Source organism: Apodemus sylvaticus, chromosome 10 (assembly GCF_947179515.1).
Source record: "Apodemus sylvaticus chromosome 10, mApoSyl1.1, whole genome shotgun sequence".
NCBI classification, from domain to species: domain Eukaryota; kingdom Metazoa; phylum Chordata; class Mammalia; order Rodentia; family Muridae; genus Apodemus; species Apodemus sylvaticus.
Genome location: NC_067481.1, coordinates 97,735,415 through 97,750,824, shown reverse-complemented (window position 1 = coordinate 97,750,824; position 15,410 = coordinate 97,735,415). Strand labels below are relative to the sequence as shown.

Below are 15,410 nucleotides of genomic sequence, written 5' to 3'. Positions count from 1 at the left end.
TCCACCTGCCTCTGCCTTCCCAGCCCTGGGATTAAGGGCATGTGTCATCTTGGCCATATATGTTGCTTTCTTAAGTGCCTCGGGAATACAACAAAAACAACATAAGAGCACCAGATGACTCAGTGGACGGCTGCCAAGCCTGGGTTCTGAGTTCGGTCCCTGCAGCCCACAGAGTGGAAGACAACAACTCTGAGAACTCAGAAAACAAACTCTGACCATAACTATGCAGTGTGACAGGTTCCCCTCCCCCCCCCCCGCGCCCCCTGACTCCAATCCTCAAAAAAGCCTCAAAAGTAATGTGTCGTTAGGTAACACACAGACCGGTCTTCATTCGCAAAATGAGAAACTGGGTCTGGGGAAAGTGAAGTCTCAAGTCACAGCCCAGGTTACTGACCTCAGCAGGTGCCGCCCTCGGAGTCAGCAACTGAGGGAACTTGGGAAACGCACGCAGGTGGCGGTCGCCGCAGGGGTCTCTGCTCCTCCCAGAGAGAGGTGGTCCAGTGACGTCACTGAGACTTTAAGACCCCTTGCCTCCGCCCTCCTTCCTACTTTCCACCTGGGAATCTTAGCAGTCTCTTTTGCAGGTGAGCCTGGGGTATGTGTGTAAATTGTGGGTGTGAAAATACGCAGGCAGGGGGATGTGGCCGAGTGCGTGGGGGCGCGAGTAAAGTGCTGAAGCTTTGATCCTAGGGGCGGCCACCTGGGGAGGCATGTCCCTCGGCAGGAGCGGGTTGCGTCGAGCCCCGCGAGGCGATCGAGTCCCCGCGGCCCAGGAAAAGTTAAACGCCCCTCCCCCTCCCCTGGGACAAAGACACCGAAACCTGGGACGCCCCTCCTCCACCTGCTTGGCCACTTTGGGGCGGGACTCCCTTCCCCCTCACCTGCAGGCGCGGACCCAGCTGCGGGCGCCGCCATTAAGCCCCTCCTGGTCTCGCACTCCTAGGCTCGGATATCAGGGGTGGCCAAGCCGGACAGGACGCCCGCAGACAGAGCTGCCTGAGCATTCGGTAAGTAGAGAGGGACAGAGAGGAGAGGGAGAGAACGGTCTCCAGCGTGAGGCCGCCAGTGAGAGAGGAGGCGAAAGGGGCCTTTGCCATTCTTAGGGGCAAGGTGGACATTTAGAACCGAGGGTAATGGAGAGCCACAGCAGGGCGCCAAGCGGAACCGATTCTCTTCGTATCAGCAGCGTGAAGTGCGGAGTGAAGGACACAGGTGCATCCTGACACATAAGGCACTGGGGTCTTGGACTTTTAGCGCCTTCAAGCTGTGCCGAGAGGGGTAGCAGGGCCTTTGGTCTAAAACTCAAAAGAGAGCCGGGCGGTGGTGGCGCACGCCTTTAATCCCAGCACTTTGGAGGCAGAGGCAGGTGGATTTCTGAGTTCGAGGCCAGCCTGGTCTACAGAGTGAGTTCCAGGACAGCCAGGGCTATACAGAGAAACCCTGTCTCGAAAAACCAAAAAAAAAATTTTTTTTCAAAAGAATGCTCCCCCGCCTTGAAGCGTGCACCCTGACCCTTAGAGGTGGAGGTGGACCCAGAATGAGCTGGTAGCCTAGAAAACTCTGCCTTGCGGTAAAAGGGCTTGTTTTTCCTTATCTCTTGCCCTACAGGGTGGGCCGGGCCTAGAAGGGCTTCTTCCAGCAACTACCAGGGATTGGGAGGAAGTGACCTTGGAACCCGGGGAGGGGGGCATTTCATGGAATTAGGTCCCCCTGAAACAGAGCTGGGGGTTCCACTTGAAGCTTGCTTGGGTGGTCAGAAGAAGCTTCAGGGCTCCTGAGTGCCGAACTGATAACGTTGGGCCTGAAATTTATAGCAAGAGTCTGACCTTCCAGAAATTACACACCTGATTCTCTTGGTTCGGATAAAATGTACCTGAGGGCCTGGCAGTGGTGGCACACGCCTTTAATCCCAGCACTTGGGAGGCAGAGGCAGGCGGATCTCTGAGTTTGAGGCCAGCCTGGTCTACAGAGTGAGTTCCAGGATAGCCAGGGCTACACAGAGAAACCCTGTCTCGAAAAACAAACAAACAAAAAATGTACCTGAGGATGTGGCTCAGCTCCTAGAAAGGTTGCCGGGCAAACACAAAGCCAAAGCTCTGCCTGCAGTCGGCTGTAACTGGGTGAGGTGTTTACACCTCTGGTGATAAACACCTGCAGTCCCAGCATTCAGGAGGTAGACCCAGAAGGATCAGGAGTTCAAGGCCAGCATCCGCTATGCAGGGAATTTAGGGCCGGCCAGCCTGAGCTACATCAGACCCTGTCTCAGCCAAGATTTTAAAAAGCAAACCTAAAAACTAGAATGCAAGCCGGGCAGTGGCGGCACACGCCTTTAATTCCAGCACTTGGGAGGCAGAGGTCGGCAGATTTCTGTGTTCGAGGCCAGCCTGGTTTACAGAGTGAGCTCCAGGACAGCCAGGGCTACACAGAGAAACCCTGTCTAGAAAAAACAAAAACAAACAAACAAACAAAAAAAACCAACAACAAAAACTAGAATGTAGCTGTCGCTGTGGGCTAGCCTGTGCTTCAGATATGTCCCATTTCCTGTCCCCTGCAAGAGAACAAGATTTCATTCTCCACCTGTCACAGTCTAGGAAAGAATCAAATACCTATTTTGCTCTTGGTTGATCCCGGGGAATGTATCTAACCCACACTGCAGGACATAGCACCAACTGTCAAGGTGCTGGGTCCTCGTTTCACAGCAGGTGAGACGGATGTCCAGACATGCCGACCTTTAACCTCATTCTCCTCTTATCTCCTCCACACTATACAGCCCCCCTCCACCTCACCATGGCCTCTACTGGTCTGCAGATCTTGGGGATCGTCCTGACCCTACTTGGCTGGGTCAATGCCCTGGTGTCCTGTGCCCTGCCACTGTGGAAGGTGACCGCCTTCATCGGCAACAGCATCGTCGTGGCCCAGATGGTGTGGGAGGGGCTGTGGATGTCCTGCGTGGTCCAGAGCACTGGCCAGATGCAGTGTAAAGTGTACGACTCACTGCTGGCGCTGCCCCAGGACCTGCAGGCTGCCAGAGCCCTCTGTGTGGTCACCCTCCTCATCGTCCTGCTTGGCCTGCTTGTGTACCTGGCCGGAGCCAAGTGCACTACCTGTGTGGAAGACAAGAACTCCAAGTCTCGCCTGGTGCTCATCTCTGGAATCATCTTCGTCATCTCCGGAGTCCTGACCCTCGTTCCTGTCTGCTGGACTGCCCACGCCATCATCCAAGACTTCTACAACCCCTTGGTTGCTGACGCTCAGAAGCGGGAGCTGGGGGCCTCCCTCTACCTGGGCTGGGCGGCCTCGAGCCTTTTGCTGCTAGGCGGGGGTCTGTTGTGCTGTGCCTGTTCTTCTGGAGGGACCCCGGGACCCGGCCATTACATGGCCCGCTATTCTACATCTGTCCCACATTCTCGGGGCCCCTCTGAATACCCCACCAAGAATTATGTGTGATGCTCACTTCGGAGTGAGGCTCTACAAGCCGGGGGGGAACCTGAGCTGAGCAGTCAGGAAAGGATGCTGAGTAGGTTTGGGGGGTGTCTTGCTTTCTTGTTTTTCTTTTGCAGTACTGGGTATTGAACCTGGGGCCCCGCGCATTCAGGAGGCAAGCACTCCACCAGTGAGCCGCGTGGCACCCTGCCCCTTGGGTTGGTCCCACCTGCTTTTGAGGCGGGCTCTCCTCTCCTTGTGCATCTGACTGACCTCCAGCTGAAGTGTTCCTGCCTCAGCCTGAGTCCGAGCTCCACCTCTCTCTGCTGCTGGCCTCTCTCGCTTTTAGCTACTGCGGCTGGAAGGATGAGACATTTGAGTTCCTGCGTCTTTTCATTCTGGCCATCTTCTGTGCAAAGTGGCTTACAGCTGCCTGTGAATCTGGCCTTTGTTTTTCTCAAAATGGCCTGTCCCAAGAGTCCCAGCTGTGGCTGGAGGTAACTCACAGGACAGACTGCCCCCGCCCTGGTCAGACTTCTCTTCCCAGTCCTGGAAGGGCAGGTGATAAGTTACCAAAGAATTTTCTACCCTGAGACTTCCAACCTTTGGCCCCTGAATCCCATCACCAAGGTTACTGTGTACTCTCCCAGCTGTGCTATAGACCCTCCCCCCCATACCTCTAACCTTGCACATTTCCCTGCCCACACAACGTTTTACTAAATAAAACAAGATTTTTTTTTCTTATGATGTTTTCCTGGTTGCGTCTCTTGGTGTTCAGTACCAGCCTCGGTAGAGTTAGAAGCCAGTTCATGGTCTAAGCCAGCTGCTCACCGGCTGGAGACCCCTTCCCCCACCATACACACCCTTCTTTCACAGACCAGGGGAGGGTCGTTTACAATGTGCTTTTATTCCCAGGTTGGGTAGGGAGGGGGCTGAGCAACTTTGATTCAGGTGGCGCTTGGGCTAGACTTGACCAGCTAAAGGCCCGTTAGATCACAGTCCATTTCTTACTTGAAGGCAAGGAGTCTGAGGTCCAGGATCCAGAGTAAGAAAGTCCAGGAGAAAAACCACAGCAATATCCTGGGAGGCAGTGATGGGCAGGGTAGGTACCCAGTATCTGGACCTTTCTCAAGGTTGCAACCACTGCAGAGGATGTCAGCTCAAGTCAGACCAGCTGAGATGCCCCTAGAGCCAAGTCCTCACCACATACATGAGCTTCCCAGGCGCGTGAATTTGATGAGATGTAAGCATGTAGCCCAGGGCCGGGCATACGGCTGCAGGTGGCAGCTTCCAGAAGAAGCCTCAGCCTCACACATAGTCCCTCTTATCCAGTCCCGAAGCACCTGAACGGGAAGGGATGGAGTAGCCCAGCCTGGGACCGCGGGGTCGCTCGAAGTGGGACGGAGGACACGTACAGCAGAGAAGCCCTCCTCCTAGCATGAGCAGGGCAGCGGCGGCCCAGCCCAGGTAGAGGGAAGCCCCCAGCTCTCTCTTGAGGGCTTCGGCAACCAGTGGGTTATAAAAATCCTGGATGATGGCATGGGCTGTCCAGCAGACAGGGATGAGCACCAGGATGCCCGAGAGGAGGAGGAGGACCCCTGCGGTGAGCACGATCCGCGCCTTGGCACCTTCGTCCTCCACACATGTGGTGCACTGGGCGCCCGTGATGGCCACCAGCAAGCCCAGCAAAGCCAACAGCAGGGCCACTACACAGAGGGCTCTGGCAGCCTGCAGGTCCTGGGGCAGCGCCAGCAGTGAGTCGTACACCTTGCATTGCATCTGGCCAGTGCTCTGGACCACGCAGGACATCCACAGCCCCTCCCATACCACTTGGGCCACCACGATGCTGTTGCCGATGAAGGCGGTCACCTTCCACAGTGGCAGGGCACAGGACACCAGGGTCCCTAGCCAGCCTAGCACAGCCAGGGTCATGCCGAGGAGTTCAAGGCCCGTGGAAGCCATCTGCTCCTCAGGTCTCTCAGCTCTCAGCCTGAATCACTCCACAGGGCTGGGAGCACCTGTGTTGGAGTTCGGGCGGGTCTCACGTCTCAGGAGGGGGATCTGTTGATCTCAGGCCAGGACAGACCTCACAGCTGCGGGTCTCTCACACATCTGGTACTCACTGAATAGGAAAAAGTCCTTAGGTCCGGCTCAGCTGCCTTGCTTGTGTCTCCCTGGCAGCCCTTGCCCATTACAGCCCCTCCAGGTCTGCCACGGGCTAGGAACAGCTGCGTTCCTCTCTGCTGGCTGCCCGCATACTTTCTTGGTTGAAGTCTTCTCCCAGCTGGTATACAGCTTGTCTCAAAACAGGGAACTGTGAGGTGCCACTTGGGGCGTCTGAGGGCGCTGACTGCAGGCGGGGTTTTAAGGCCTAGGCAGGGGAGGAGCCCAGCAAGAGACCTGGAGGCTGCTATTGGGTAGCAGAGCCAGAGCAGTGGGGAAAAGGGATGGATGGGGGAGCCTCAGGGTTAGGGTCTGGTGCCAAGACCAAATGGAAACTCAAGAACAAAGAAATTCCGGGAAGATAGGACAAACAGAAAGGGGAGAGAGGATCCCATTACTCTGCCTGGAATGGTCAGATAAGCTCCCAGCCTGAGACCGGCCGCTCCCTCTTTGCCACCCCTCTAATTCACTCTGTGTTGGTGGGGTAAATATTGTCCCCCTTATCCATCATTATACCCCCTCCCCTTCCCCCATCCTTTCAGGACTCTGGAATCTGATCTGTCTCCAGTCTCAGTTCAATAACCCGGGCAGTTCCTAGGGGAGAGGCTCCGCCTACAGTTTCCCAGACAACAGGTGCCTGGCGCCCAGCTCAGGTGGCATTACCAAGGCGACGGCCTAGAAAACTATCGGCCCTGCCCTCACACAGACACAGGCACCCGCCTCTACCTCAGCTCAGGTGTTCCCACTCCACCCCCATGGCCAAAACTGGGGGGGCAGAACTGAGCGGCTGCAGGTCTCTGGGGGCCTGGTGATAAAAGAGCCTTTTGTGGAGATGGGGAGGGGCCGAAAGAGACTTGAAGCAAGAAGGGACAAGGGGAACCCTGAGGAGTGCTCTTTCCGACAGTCACATGAATAGCCAGCCAGGCACAGATACCACAGAGGCGGACAGGGGAGCAAGGACCAGAGGGAGGCCCCTGAGCTCTTACTTCCAGGCCACACAAAGGACCCCCACCGAGGGTGGCCAGGGAGGGCCAGGCGTCTTAACCTGTTGGGATCAGAGACCCTGTTGAGAAAATGTAAAGAGTTTGCATGGGATGCTTGGAGCAGAGAGCTTGGTGAATGAGCTCTCAACCAATATTTGCCTATTTCATTGAGCAGTTCCTTCCAGGGGCTTCTTTGTCTGGGCACGGTCTCTTCATAATTCTGGCTAGCCTGGAACTCATTATGTAGACCTGGCTGACCTTTGTAGAAACCTGCCTTCCTCTACCTCCTAAGTGCTAATAAAGGTGCTTGCCACCATGCCCAGCTTTGAGGACTTTTTATTTATTATTATTATTATTTTTTTTTTTTTTTTGGTTTTTCAAGACAGGGTTTCCCTGTGTAACCCTGGCTGTCCTGGAACTCACTCTCTAGACCAGGCTGGCCTTGAACTCAGAAATCTGCCTGCCTCTGCCTCCCTCCCAAGGGCTAGGATTAAAGGAATGTACCACTTCTGCCGGCAAAAATATTATCTTGACATCTGTAAAGTGCAGAGATTACAGGCGTGCACCACCATGCCCAGCTTCACTATTTTTTTAATATATATATATATATATATATATATTTTTTTTTTTTTTAAAGACTTTTGTATGTGAATACACCGTCACCATCCTCAGACACAGCAGAACTGGATCTCATCACAAATGGCTGTGAGCCATCACGTGGTTGCTGGGGCTTGAACTAAGGCCCTTGGAAGAGCAGTCAGTGCTCTTAACCTGCTGAGCCATCTCTCCAGGCCCAAGGACTATTATCTAAAAGACAAAAACTGCCATCCAGGCATGGTGCCACATTCTTGTCACTCTGGAGGCAGAAAAGGACTGGTCTCTGTGAGTTCAAGGTTAGACTTATCTACCTAGTGAGCTCCAGGATTCCAAGACGGCCAGGACAATTACAGCATCAGATACATAAATAAAAAGAAAAGGAAAAAAAAAAAAACAGTAGCCGGGCACACATCTTTAACCCCAGCACTCAGGAGGCAGAAGCAGACCGACTAAAGAGTTTCAAGGACAGCCAGAACTGCACAGAAAAACCCTGTCTTAAAAAGAAAAAATATTAACACACCCAGTGTCACTTACGCAAACATCCACAGGCAACGGTACCTGAGCAGAAACAGCATGCGTGACGTGTGTGCATGGGCATGGGCGTGTCTGGGCATGGGCGTGTCTGTGCGTGTCTGTGTGTGTTATACAAAAGGGTAGGGCTGCACAGTGAAACTCTTGTCTTTAAAAAAGGAAAAGGGAAGCGGGCAGGGGTGGCACACCCCTTTAATCCCAGCACTTGGGAGGCAGAGGCAGAGAAATCCTGTCTCAAAAAACCAAAAAAGAAGAAGAAGAAGAAGAAGAAGAAGAAGAAGAAGAAGAAGAAGAAGAAGAAGAAGAAGAAGAAGAAGAGGAGGAGGAAGAAGAAGAAGAGGAAGAAGAAGAGGAAGAAGAAGAAGAAGAAGAAGAGGAGCCGGGTGTGGTGGCGCACACCTGTAATCCCAGCACTTGGGAGGCAGAGGCAGGTGGATTTCTGAGTTCGAGGCCAGCCTGGTCTACAGAGTGAATTCCAGGACAGCCAGAACTACACAGAGAAACCCTGTCTCGAAAAAAAACGAAAAAGAAGAAGAAGAAGAAGAAGAAGAAGAAGAAGAAGAAGAAGAAGAAGAAGAAGAAGAAGAAGAAGAAGAAGAAGAAGAAGAAGTTCCGAGTGAGTGCTGCCCTTGGGCACAGTTCCTGGGTTCCTGGGTTTCTGACACCCACATTTAGTAGCTCTCACAACTGCCTGTAGATCCAGTTCTTAGGTATATGACACCTTCTAGCCTCTGGGCACCTGCACACACAGTTGCACATGAAATTAAATAAAACATTTTTTGGAGACAGGGTCTCTCTGTGTAGCCCTAGCTGGTCTGGAACTCCCTCTGGAGACCAGGCTGGCCTCGAACTCAGAAATCTGGAAGTAAAAAGGCAAGTGCAACCACAGACTTACTTGAAATGAAATAAATCTAAAAAAAGAAAGAAAGATTAAAAAAATCTTAGAAAGAAAGAGAAACAAGCAAACAAGAAAAGCTAGGCATGGTCTCTGAATTTAATCCCAGCACTTAGGAAGCAGAGGCAGGTTGGTCTCTCTGAGTCTGAGGCCAGATTGAGGCCAGCCTGGTCTATAGAGTGAGACCCTGCCTCAGGAAAAAACAAAAGAAGAAAGGAAGGAAGGAAGGAAGAAAGAAAGAAAGAAAGAAAGAAAGAAAGAAAGAAAGAAAGAAAGAAAGAAAGAAAGAAAGAGTACACATCTTTTAAGAACGGAAAAAGAAACAGGTTTTAGTAAATCATGTAATATACATTATGAAAATACTATCTTTTTGTTGTTGTTGTTGTTCAAGACAGGGTTTCTCTGTGTAGCCCTGGATGTCCTAGAACTCACACTGTAGACCAGGCTAGCCTTGAACTCAGAGATCAGGCTGCCTCTGCCTCCCTCCCAAGGGCTAGGATTAAAGGCGTGCACCACTTCTGCCTTTAAAAATATTATCTTGACATCTGTAGGTTTGAACAATAAATACTATATACTAATAAAAAGGGAGATGCTAGAGGTGTGAGTCAGCAGTGGGCTTGTTCTGTGTATGCCAGATGCACCAGGCCCTGAGCGGCATTTCTATCTAGCACTGAAAAAAAGACAAAAAGGAGCAGGGACTGTGCGAGAAAGGGCTTCTTGATGTAGGGTAGGTCAGCCTCTCATTTCAGAGAGACACTGATGGGGCAGAGCTGGGAGGTACAACACACACAAACACACACACACACACACACACAGAGGGAGAGAGAGAGGAAGAGAGGAAGAGGGAGAAAGACAGACAGACAGACAGACAGAGAGGATAACCAGAGAGGATAACTTGCAGTTCTCTTTCCACCATCTGGAGCATGGAGACACAACATTTACTTTTCCCCCGCTAATTTTGCATGTGCAGGTATGTGCACACGGGTGCAGGTGCCTGCAGAGGCCTGAGGCATCACGTCCCCCTGGAGCTGGGGTTATAGGTGGCTATGTGCCGGGGACACTCCTCTGATTCTCTGGAGGGACAGTGTGCACTCAGAGTTGCTGAGCCACCTTTCCAGCCTTTCAGCTGATAAGGTCTGACAACATTTTACTTACCTGTGTGTGGTGGGTGTGGCACCCAGGCATCAGGCATGTGTGAGGTCAGAGAACAACTTTCAGTAAGTGCTTGGTAGTGCTCTTCTTCCTCAACACGGGGCCCAGGAGTCAAACTCAGTTTGTCACACTGTTGGCAAGTATATTTTTACACACTGAGCCATTTTGATAGCCAGTGGGGATCTCTTTTCTGTAGTGTCTGAGTCAGAACTAGGAGGCTCTTCAGATCAGTGGGCCAGCTTCCAGCCCTCTGGTGATAGGTCAGATTTGTCCTACTCATCTGCCTCCTGGGGCATGGATTTCACAGGATGTTGTAAGGGAGTGGCTGTGAAACCGGGCCAGCGGAGTCTGGTCGCTAGAGGTTTCTTCTGAAGCCTTCCGGGGCCTCCTGGAATCTGGTCATGCAGGTTTGGTTAGGTATCTGAGACAGAGGCTAGCCCGGGTCTAGGGGCCTAGGACTCCACCCTCTCCAAGCCCAAGCCTGGAGCGACTTCACCAAGCACAGAGAAAGTCTTCTGGCTTTGTGTGTCGGAGGCTAGCTCACCCTGGTTGGCCCTGGATATTTTGAATTTGAGGACTGATCCAAGATTGGGTTCTTGGATTCTGTATCTGGGAGAGTTGATTAATCTACAGAAGGCTTTGCAATTCTAAGCTCTACACCCCGTGGTAGACTAAGAGTGAGCATTCTCAGGAAGCAGGGGGCAAGAGGCCCCAATTTCTCTGCAGCCCCAGTGTGCGGGATGTTTCCTGTCCTTTATCTAGAAGCATAGTAGAAATCACCCAGAACGCCAGGTACTGCTGAACCACCGGGAAGTTTGTGTTGTGGACAGGACACACCACCAGTGAGCAGTTTTGGTTGGACTGGCCTTCAAGTGGCTCAGGTAGCATGTCTCCCAATGGCCTTTTTGTTTGTTTTTTGTTTTATTTTGGTGTTTCAAGACAGGGTTTCCCCATGTGGCCCTAGCTATCCTAGAAGTCCCTCTGGAGACCAGGCTGGCCTTGAACTCACAGAGATCCACCTGCCTCTGCCTCCCAAGCTCTGGGATTAAAAGTGTACAGCAATACCATCAGGCTTCACCGTTTCTTTCTAAGATTCAGGTCTGGGGAGAGCAAACGTGGGGAACAGCCCCTACATTCCGGAAACCTGAAGAACTGGGCACTGCTCCTTGGAGGACTCGAGCTCAGGCTGCAAAAGCTTGCTTCTGTACTTGGGGGCTGGGGGTGGGGTCTTTGCTTTCCTCAGGACCACCTGGACTTCTGTACTTGGGGGGCGGGGCTTTGCTTTCCTCAGGACCACCTGGGTGGCCCTAGATTTCAATTAGGTTATCTCCCAGTCTGTCTCACCTCAGTTGGGTCCCGGGAAATCAAATGTTAACCAAGTTTGGATTTACTAACTGCAAGGCAGTTCCATTGATATGAAGAGGCAGGGCCCCCCTGTGCAGTTCCCATCTCAATGAGACTTTAACAGGTCCTCCAGAATCCCCACCCCACCCCCCTTTCCCTAGGCTAGGAAGGATGTGAGAAATTTTCCTCAGTGTCCTAATTGCTAGAGGAAACGCCCCACCCCCATGTAGAGTAACTAAACAACATTCTTTGTCCTGGCTGAGTAGGCCCATCAGGGGCCAGTGGGCTCTGGAGGGCAGTTCAAACTAGGGTTCAGTTTACATGAACCGGGCCTAAGTGGGTTTCCTCAAAGTTGAAGCTGCTTAATTACACTGGAAGGGAAGAACCCTCAGGCTGTGTCCTCCACGGCCTCTGGAGAGCCCACCAGCTACCGTAGAGCCCAGTAGAGGGGCCAGTTCCCCAGCTCCCGAACCTTCAGTGAGTTTGAAGACTTTAGATCCCTGTAGTTCTCAGCAGTTCACTAGCCACCTACTACAGACAGAAAACAGGCCCAGAACACTAAAAAAGCTAGACTGTGTAGACAGAGGCAACAGGAGGGACATGAAGCAAAGACCCCATTTCTGTTTTTATGTTCTTGTTGGGCTCTGTGTAGCCCTGGCTGTTCTGGAACTCACTCTGTAGACCAAGCTGGCCTCGAACTCAGAAATCTGCCTGCCTCTGCCTCCCAAGCGCCTGGATTAAAGGCGTGCACCACCACCTAAAATGGGCTAAAGACACCATTTCTAAGTCTGCTGCTCTCTCAACAGGTCAGGAAGGCAGGCCTCTGAGTACCCATCCATCTGCAGCAGGGAAAGACATCTTTCCCGGAACTGCTGAGTATCTGTACACCACCCGGACGTCCCTAAGACCTATCTGCTTCCCAGACAGAACCTCTTGTCATATGCGCGTGTATATATGTACTTGACTTTACCGGGAAGCCTCTTTCCATCCTGGGTTCATTCCCAGGGCCTGGATCCCTAGTGAGGAAAGTCTTCACAAGCAGCAGCCCAGGCTCCCACCACTGAGCCTCTCTGGGCCTGCCACAGGTGTCCCATTTCCAGTGCAGCTCTGGATTGTAATGGGAAAGGAGCTCCCCTACACGGGGCCATGACAAGCAGTTTCCAGAGCAATACCTTTCCCGTTCCTCCCCATCGAGGTCTCAGACAAAGGAAAGACAGTTTCACCTGGATAGCTCACAGCCCAGAGCTGGGTAACAATTAACTTTATTATCAGTCTCCGTCAGTGTTCAACCCAAGCCGCAGTTATCACTCCGAAGCTGGAGAGCTGGGCTCCCACAAGATACGTTCACCGTTTCTCCTGATATCCTCCGCTTCTTAGCAAGGAGAGGGGAGCTACACAAGAGGAAAGAGGGTGGGAAGGCAGAAAGACAATAGGGTGGGGACCAGGTGGAAACGAGGCCCTAGGAAGAGAGGGGAGTAGAAAGCTGGGCACTAGGAAAAGCAGGCATGTTACTTTTTCCCTGTACCGGGGATAGTGTGTCAGCTACTATTGCCCACGGGCTCTCAGACCACTCGAGGGCCCAGGTCAGCGAAGGACATGGCCTAGAAAACAGTTAAGTTCTGAGAAGACAGACAGAAGGTGAGACAGAGTGGAAAAACAAGCCTAAGTAAGCCAGAGCCCAATCCTCCAATCCACATCAGAGCATTCGGACTCTGAGTTCAAAGGCAGCCTGGCCTGTAGAGAGGGCTTGGCTTGTATGAACCAGATGGTGATGGAGCTTGGCCGTGACACCTCATGTGACAAGTGTCTCTGGTTTGCTTTTACAAAGGTCTCACTATATGGTTCTGGCTAGCCTGAAACTACGTAGGCCCAGCTGGCCTTGAACTCAGAGATCCACTTGTCTCTGCCTCCCAAGTGCTGGGATTAAAGGACCATGCTGCCACATCCGGCTGATAAAAGTATCTTTGCAAACATGCTTGATGGAGGATCTCAACATGAAGTCAACTCAGATTTAAGAAAGGCAATGCCCTTAGCGGCTGACGCAAAGGAATTCCTTTCCCAGCCCATGCAAGGACCTGCTGAAGAGAGGCAAGGGGAGGCCATGTCTCAGGCTGCTGCGGCCACTGCGGGTCCTAGTTTAGATCTCTGGCCACCGCCCTGTGAGGAGAATACATTCCCGCTGTCTCAGGCTACTCGGTTCACATAATTTGTTATTTCAGTCACAGGAACCTAATAAACTAATTGATCTCGCTGATGGGACCTGGGCTTTCAGAGGTCCCCCAAGGTCAGGGCTGGCTTCCTGATGCCACTCCTGAGTGCTGAAGAGGTCTGCCATCCACCTGGTTACCTCAGCCCAGGCTCCCTGTGGAACAAAGAGAACGTTGTATTACAGTGTCCAGGCTGCCACAGAAACCAGCTGTGGGGGCAGGGGGCCTGAAAGGTGGGGGGAGAGGGGGGAGTCTCTTCTCCCCTGGAGATGACTTCATAGTCCCTGCATGTGATTCTCCTGCCCAGTATCAACTGTGCATCCACACCATTTGTGGGTAGGAGGACTCCCGGATCTATTTCAGGTGGAAGTTTGACTCCTAAGACTTGGGAGTTTCCAAGTGAGGAGAGAAGGCCTTAGCAATACACATACACCCTGGGTAAAGGACAAGGTATCATTCCAGACCCTAGCTGCAGTGTCTGAAGTTTTTGTTTTCAAAGCCCATCTCGGTGTCCCAAATATTTAACCCAGCACTCAGAAGGCTGACAGGATAACGGGATTGCTGAGTTCAAGGTACAGCTAGTACTACATAGCAAAAAGGTTAGATTTCCGGAAGCAAAGGCAGGTTGATCTCTGACTTTGGGGCCAGCCTGGTCTACAAAGTGAGTCCAGGGCAGCCAGGGCTATTACACAGAGAAATGTTCATGTTCTGAAAAACAAACAAACAAATAAACCCAAACAACAAAAACAAGAAAAAAAAAAAAGAAATCTGTCTCAAAAATCCCAAGGCAAACACCAGCCAAACTTGTGTTTTCATATAGAAGGACCTGGGTTTCTTTCACATCAGTGCTGTTGGGTAGGCGCTGCAGTCCCAAAGCAACAGCTAGTTTTATCAGTACTTTGATGAGTTTCTCCTTAAATTACCTAGGGAGGACGCTGCAGGACAAGAGGGGTGGGGGAGGGGCAAAGGTCCCTTCTCTTTCTTTTAAGTTGCTTTGAGTCAGGGTCTCACTAAGTAACAAGGGCTGACCTTTTAACTCGTGATCCCTCTACTTAAGTATCCCTAATGTTGGGATTACGGGCGTGTGCCGCCAGCCCCAGCTGACATCCCTCATCTTAATGCCAGGTTTACTTTTTTCTCCCCGAGCCTTGGCTGCAGTCCTGGCATTCTTGTCTTATTCCCAGCCGAGCTCTGGCCCGGGCCTTCCGAGCCTGCCGGTGTCCAGGCACGGACTCACCCGCTTGCAGCCCCCGCGGAGCCAGGCGGTCAGCAGGGCGGCGACAGGAAGAAGTAGGGCGGCGGGGGCGGCGGCGGCAGCGGCGGGGGAAACGCGGGGAGCGGCCAGGGCTCGCGGGGGAGCGGCGGCGCCAGCAGGGTGAAGGGTGAGGGTCGCGCGGGCAGCGGCGGCAGTGGCTGCGGGGGAGGCTCGGCGAGCAGCGGGGGCCGGCCGCGAGCACCCACCGGTCCGGGGGTGGCGGCGACCGCGGCTTCCGGAAGCGGTGGTAGTGGCAAGTGCGCGGGCGGCGGCGCGGGCGCGGGCAGACGCGGCAGATCCTGCAGGGCGAGCGCGGCTGCTGGCGGCGCGGGCGCGCAGACCTCGGGCGGCAGCTCTGGCAGAGCCAGGTGGACCCCGGGGCCCCAGGGCGCCAGCAGCTCCGGGCGCAGCGGGAGGGCAGGCAGCGGCGGCAGCTCAGCTAGGGCGAGCGCCGAGGGCGGCGGAGGTCCGGAACTCAAGCCGGGCGGTAACCCCGGTAGCGGCGGGTGCGGCAGGGACGCTGCGGGCGGCGGGGTGGGCGGCAGGGACGCGCGAGATCGGCTCAGCCGAGAGTGCCAGCGGCCGCGGTCGCGCCGCGGGTGCGAGCGGGAGCGGGGCCACCGCGCCGCCAGCTTGGCCGACGCTGCCACCCTAGGACCCAGTGCTTGCTGCCCGCCGCTGCCTGGGAGCGAGGGCCACGAGTCCGCTAGGTCCGTCCAGCCAATTGGAGTTGCCGGCAACGCGTTCCAGCCAAACACAAGCTGGTGCGCTTGCTGCCTGGGCACCCCAACCAATCATCGGGTCCAGCCACGCTACTGGCGCACACGCGCCCTGGGCGCCCTCTCCTGGTCCGACTGTGC

The 15,410-nt window shown here is 53.6% G+C and overlaps 3 protein-coding genes across 4 annotated transcripts; 1 reads left to right on the top strand and 2 right to left on the bottom strand.

Annotated features, from left to right (window-relative positions):
* Positions 1-445: 445 nt before the first annotated feature.
* Cldn6 (claudin 6) lies at positions 446-4,167 on the top strand. Of its 2 annotated transcripts, XM_052195301.1 has the most exons (3): positions 446-584; positions 944-1,007; positions 2,771-4,167. In XM_052195301.1, the coding sequence occupies exon 3, from the start codon at positions 2,788-2,790 to the stop codon at positions 3,445-3,447; it is 660 nt and encodes a 219-aa protein (XP_052051261.1). In that variant the 5' UTR covers positions 446-584; positions 944-1,007; positions 2,771-2,787; the 3' UTR covers positions 3,448-4,167. The 2 variants fall into 2 exon arrangements, with proteins under 2 accessions (XP_052051261.1, XP_052051260.1); XM_052195300.1 differs by lacking the exon at positions 446-584 and having other exon boundaries at positions 901-1,007.
* A 434-nt stretch (positions 4,168-4,601) lies between these two features.
* Positions 4,602-5,385, bottom strand: Cldn9 (claudin 9). The gene has a single exon (XM_052196562.1). It carries the CDS (start codon positions 5,383-5,385, stop codon positions 4,732-4,734), a length of 654 nt encoding a protein of 217 aa, XP_052052522.1. The 3' UTR covers positions 4,602-4,731.
* A 6,931-nt stretch (positions 5,386-12,316) lies between these two features.
* Positions 12,317-15,348, bottom strand: LOC127694494 (uncharacterized). The gene is made up of 3 exons (XM_052195991.1): positions 15,342-15,348; positions 14,533-15,232; positions 12,317-13,450 (listed from the first exon to the last, which is right to left on the bottom strand). Exons 1-2 carry the CDS (start codon positions 15,346-15,348, stop codon positions 14,562-14,564), a joined length of 678 nt encoding a protein of 225 aa, XP_052051951.1. The 3' UTR covers positions 12,317-13,450; positions 14,533-14,561.
* Between the last annotated feature and the right edge of the window lie 62 nt (positions 15,349-15,410).

What these genes read in the sequence shown, in the direction of transcription:
- Cldn6 (XM_052195301.1), top strand. Translation starts at nt 2,788, where the DNA reads ATGGCCTCTACTGGTCTGCAGATCTTGGGGATCGTCCTGACCCTACTT.
- Cldn9 (XM_052196562.1), bottom strand. Translation starts at nt 5,385, where the DNA reads ATGGCTTCCACGGGCCTTGAACTCCTCGGCATGACCCTGGCTGTGCTA.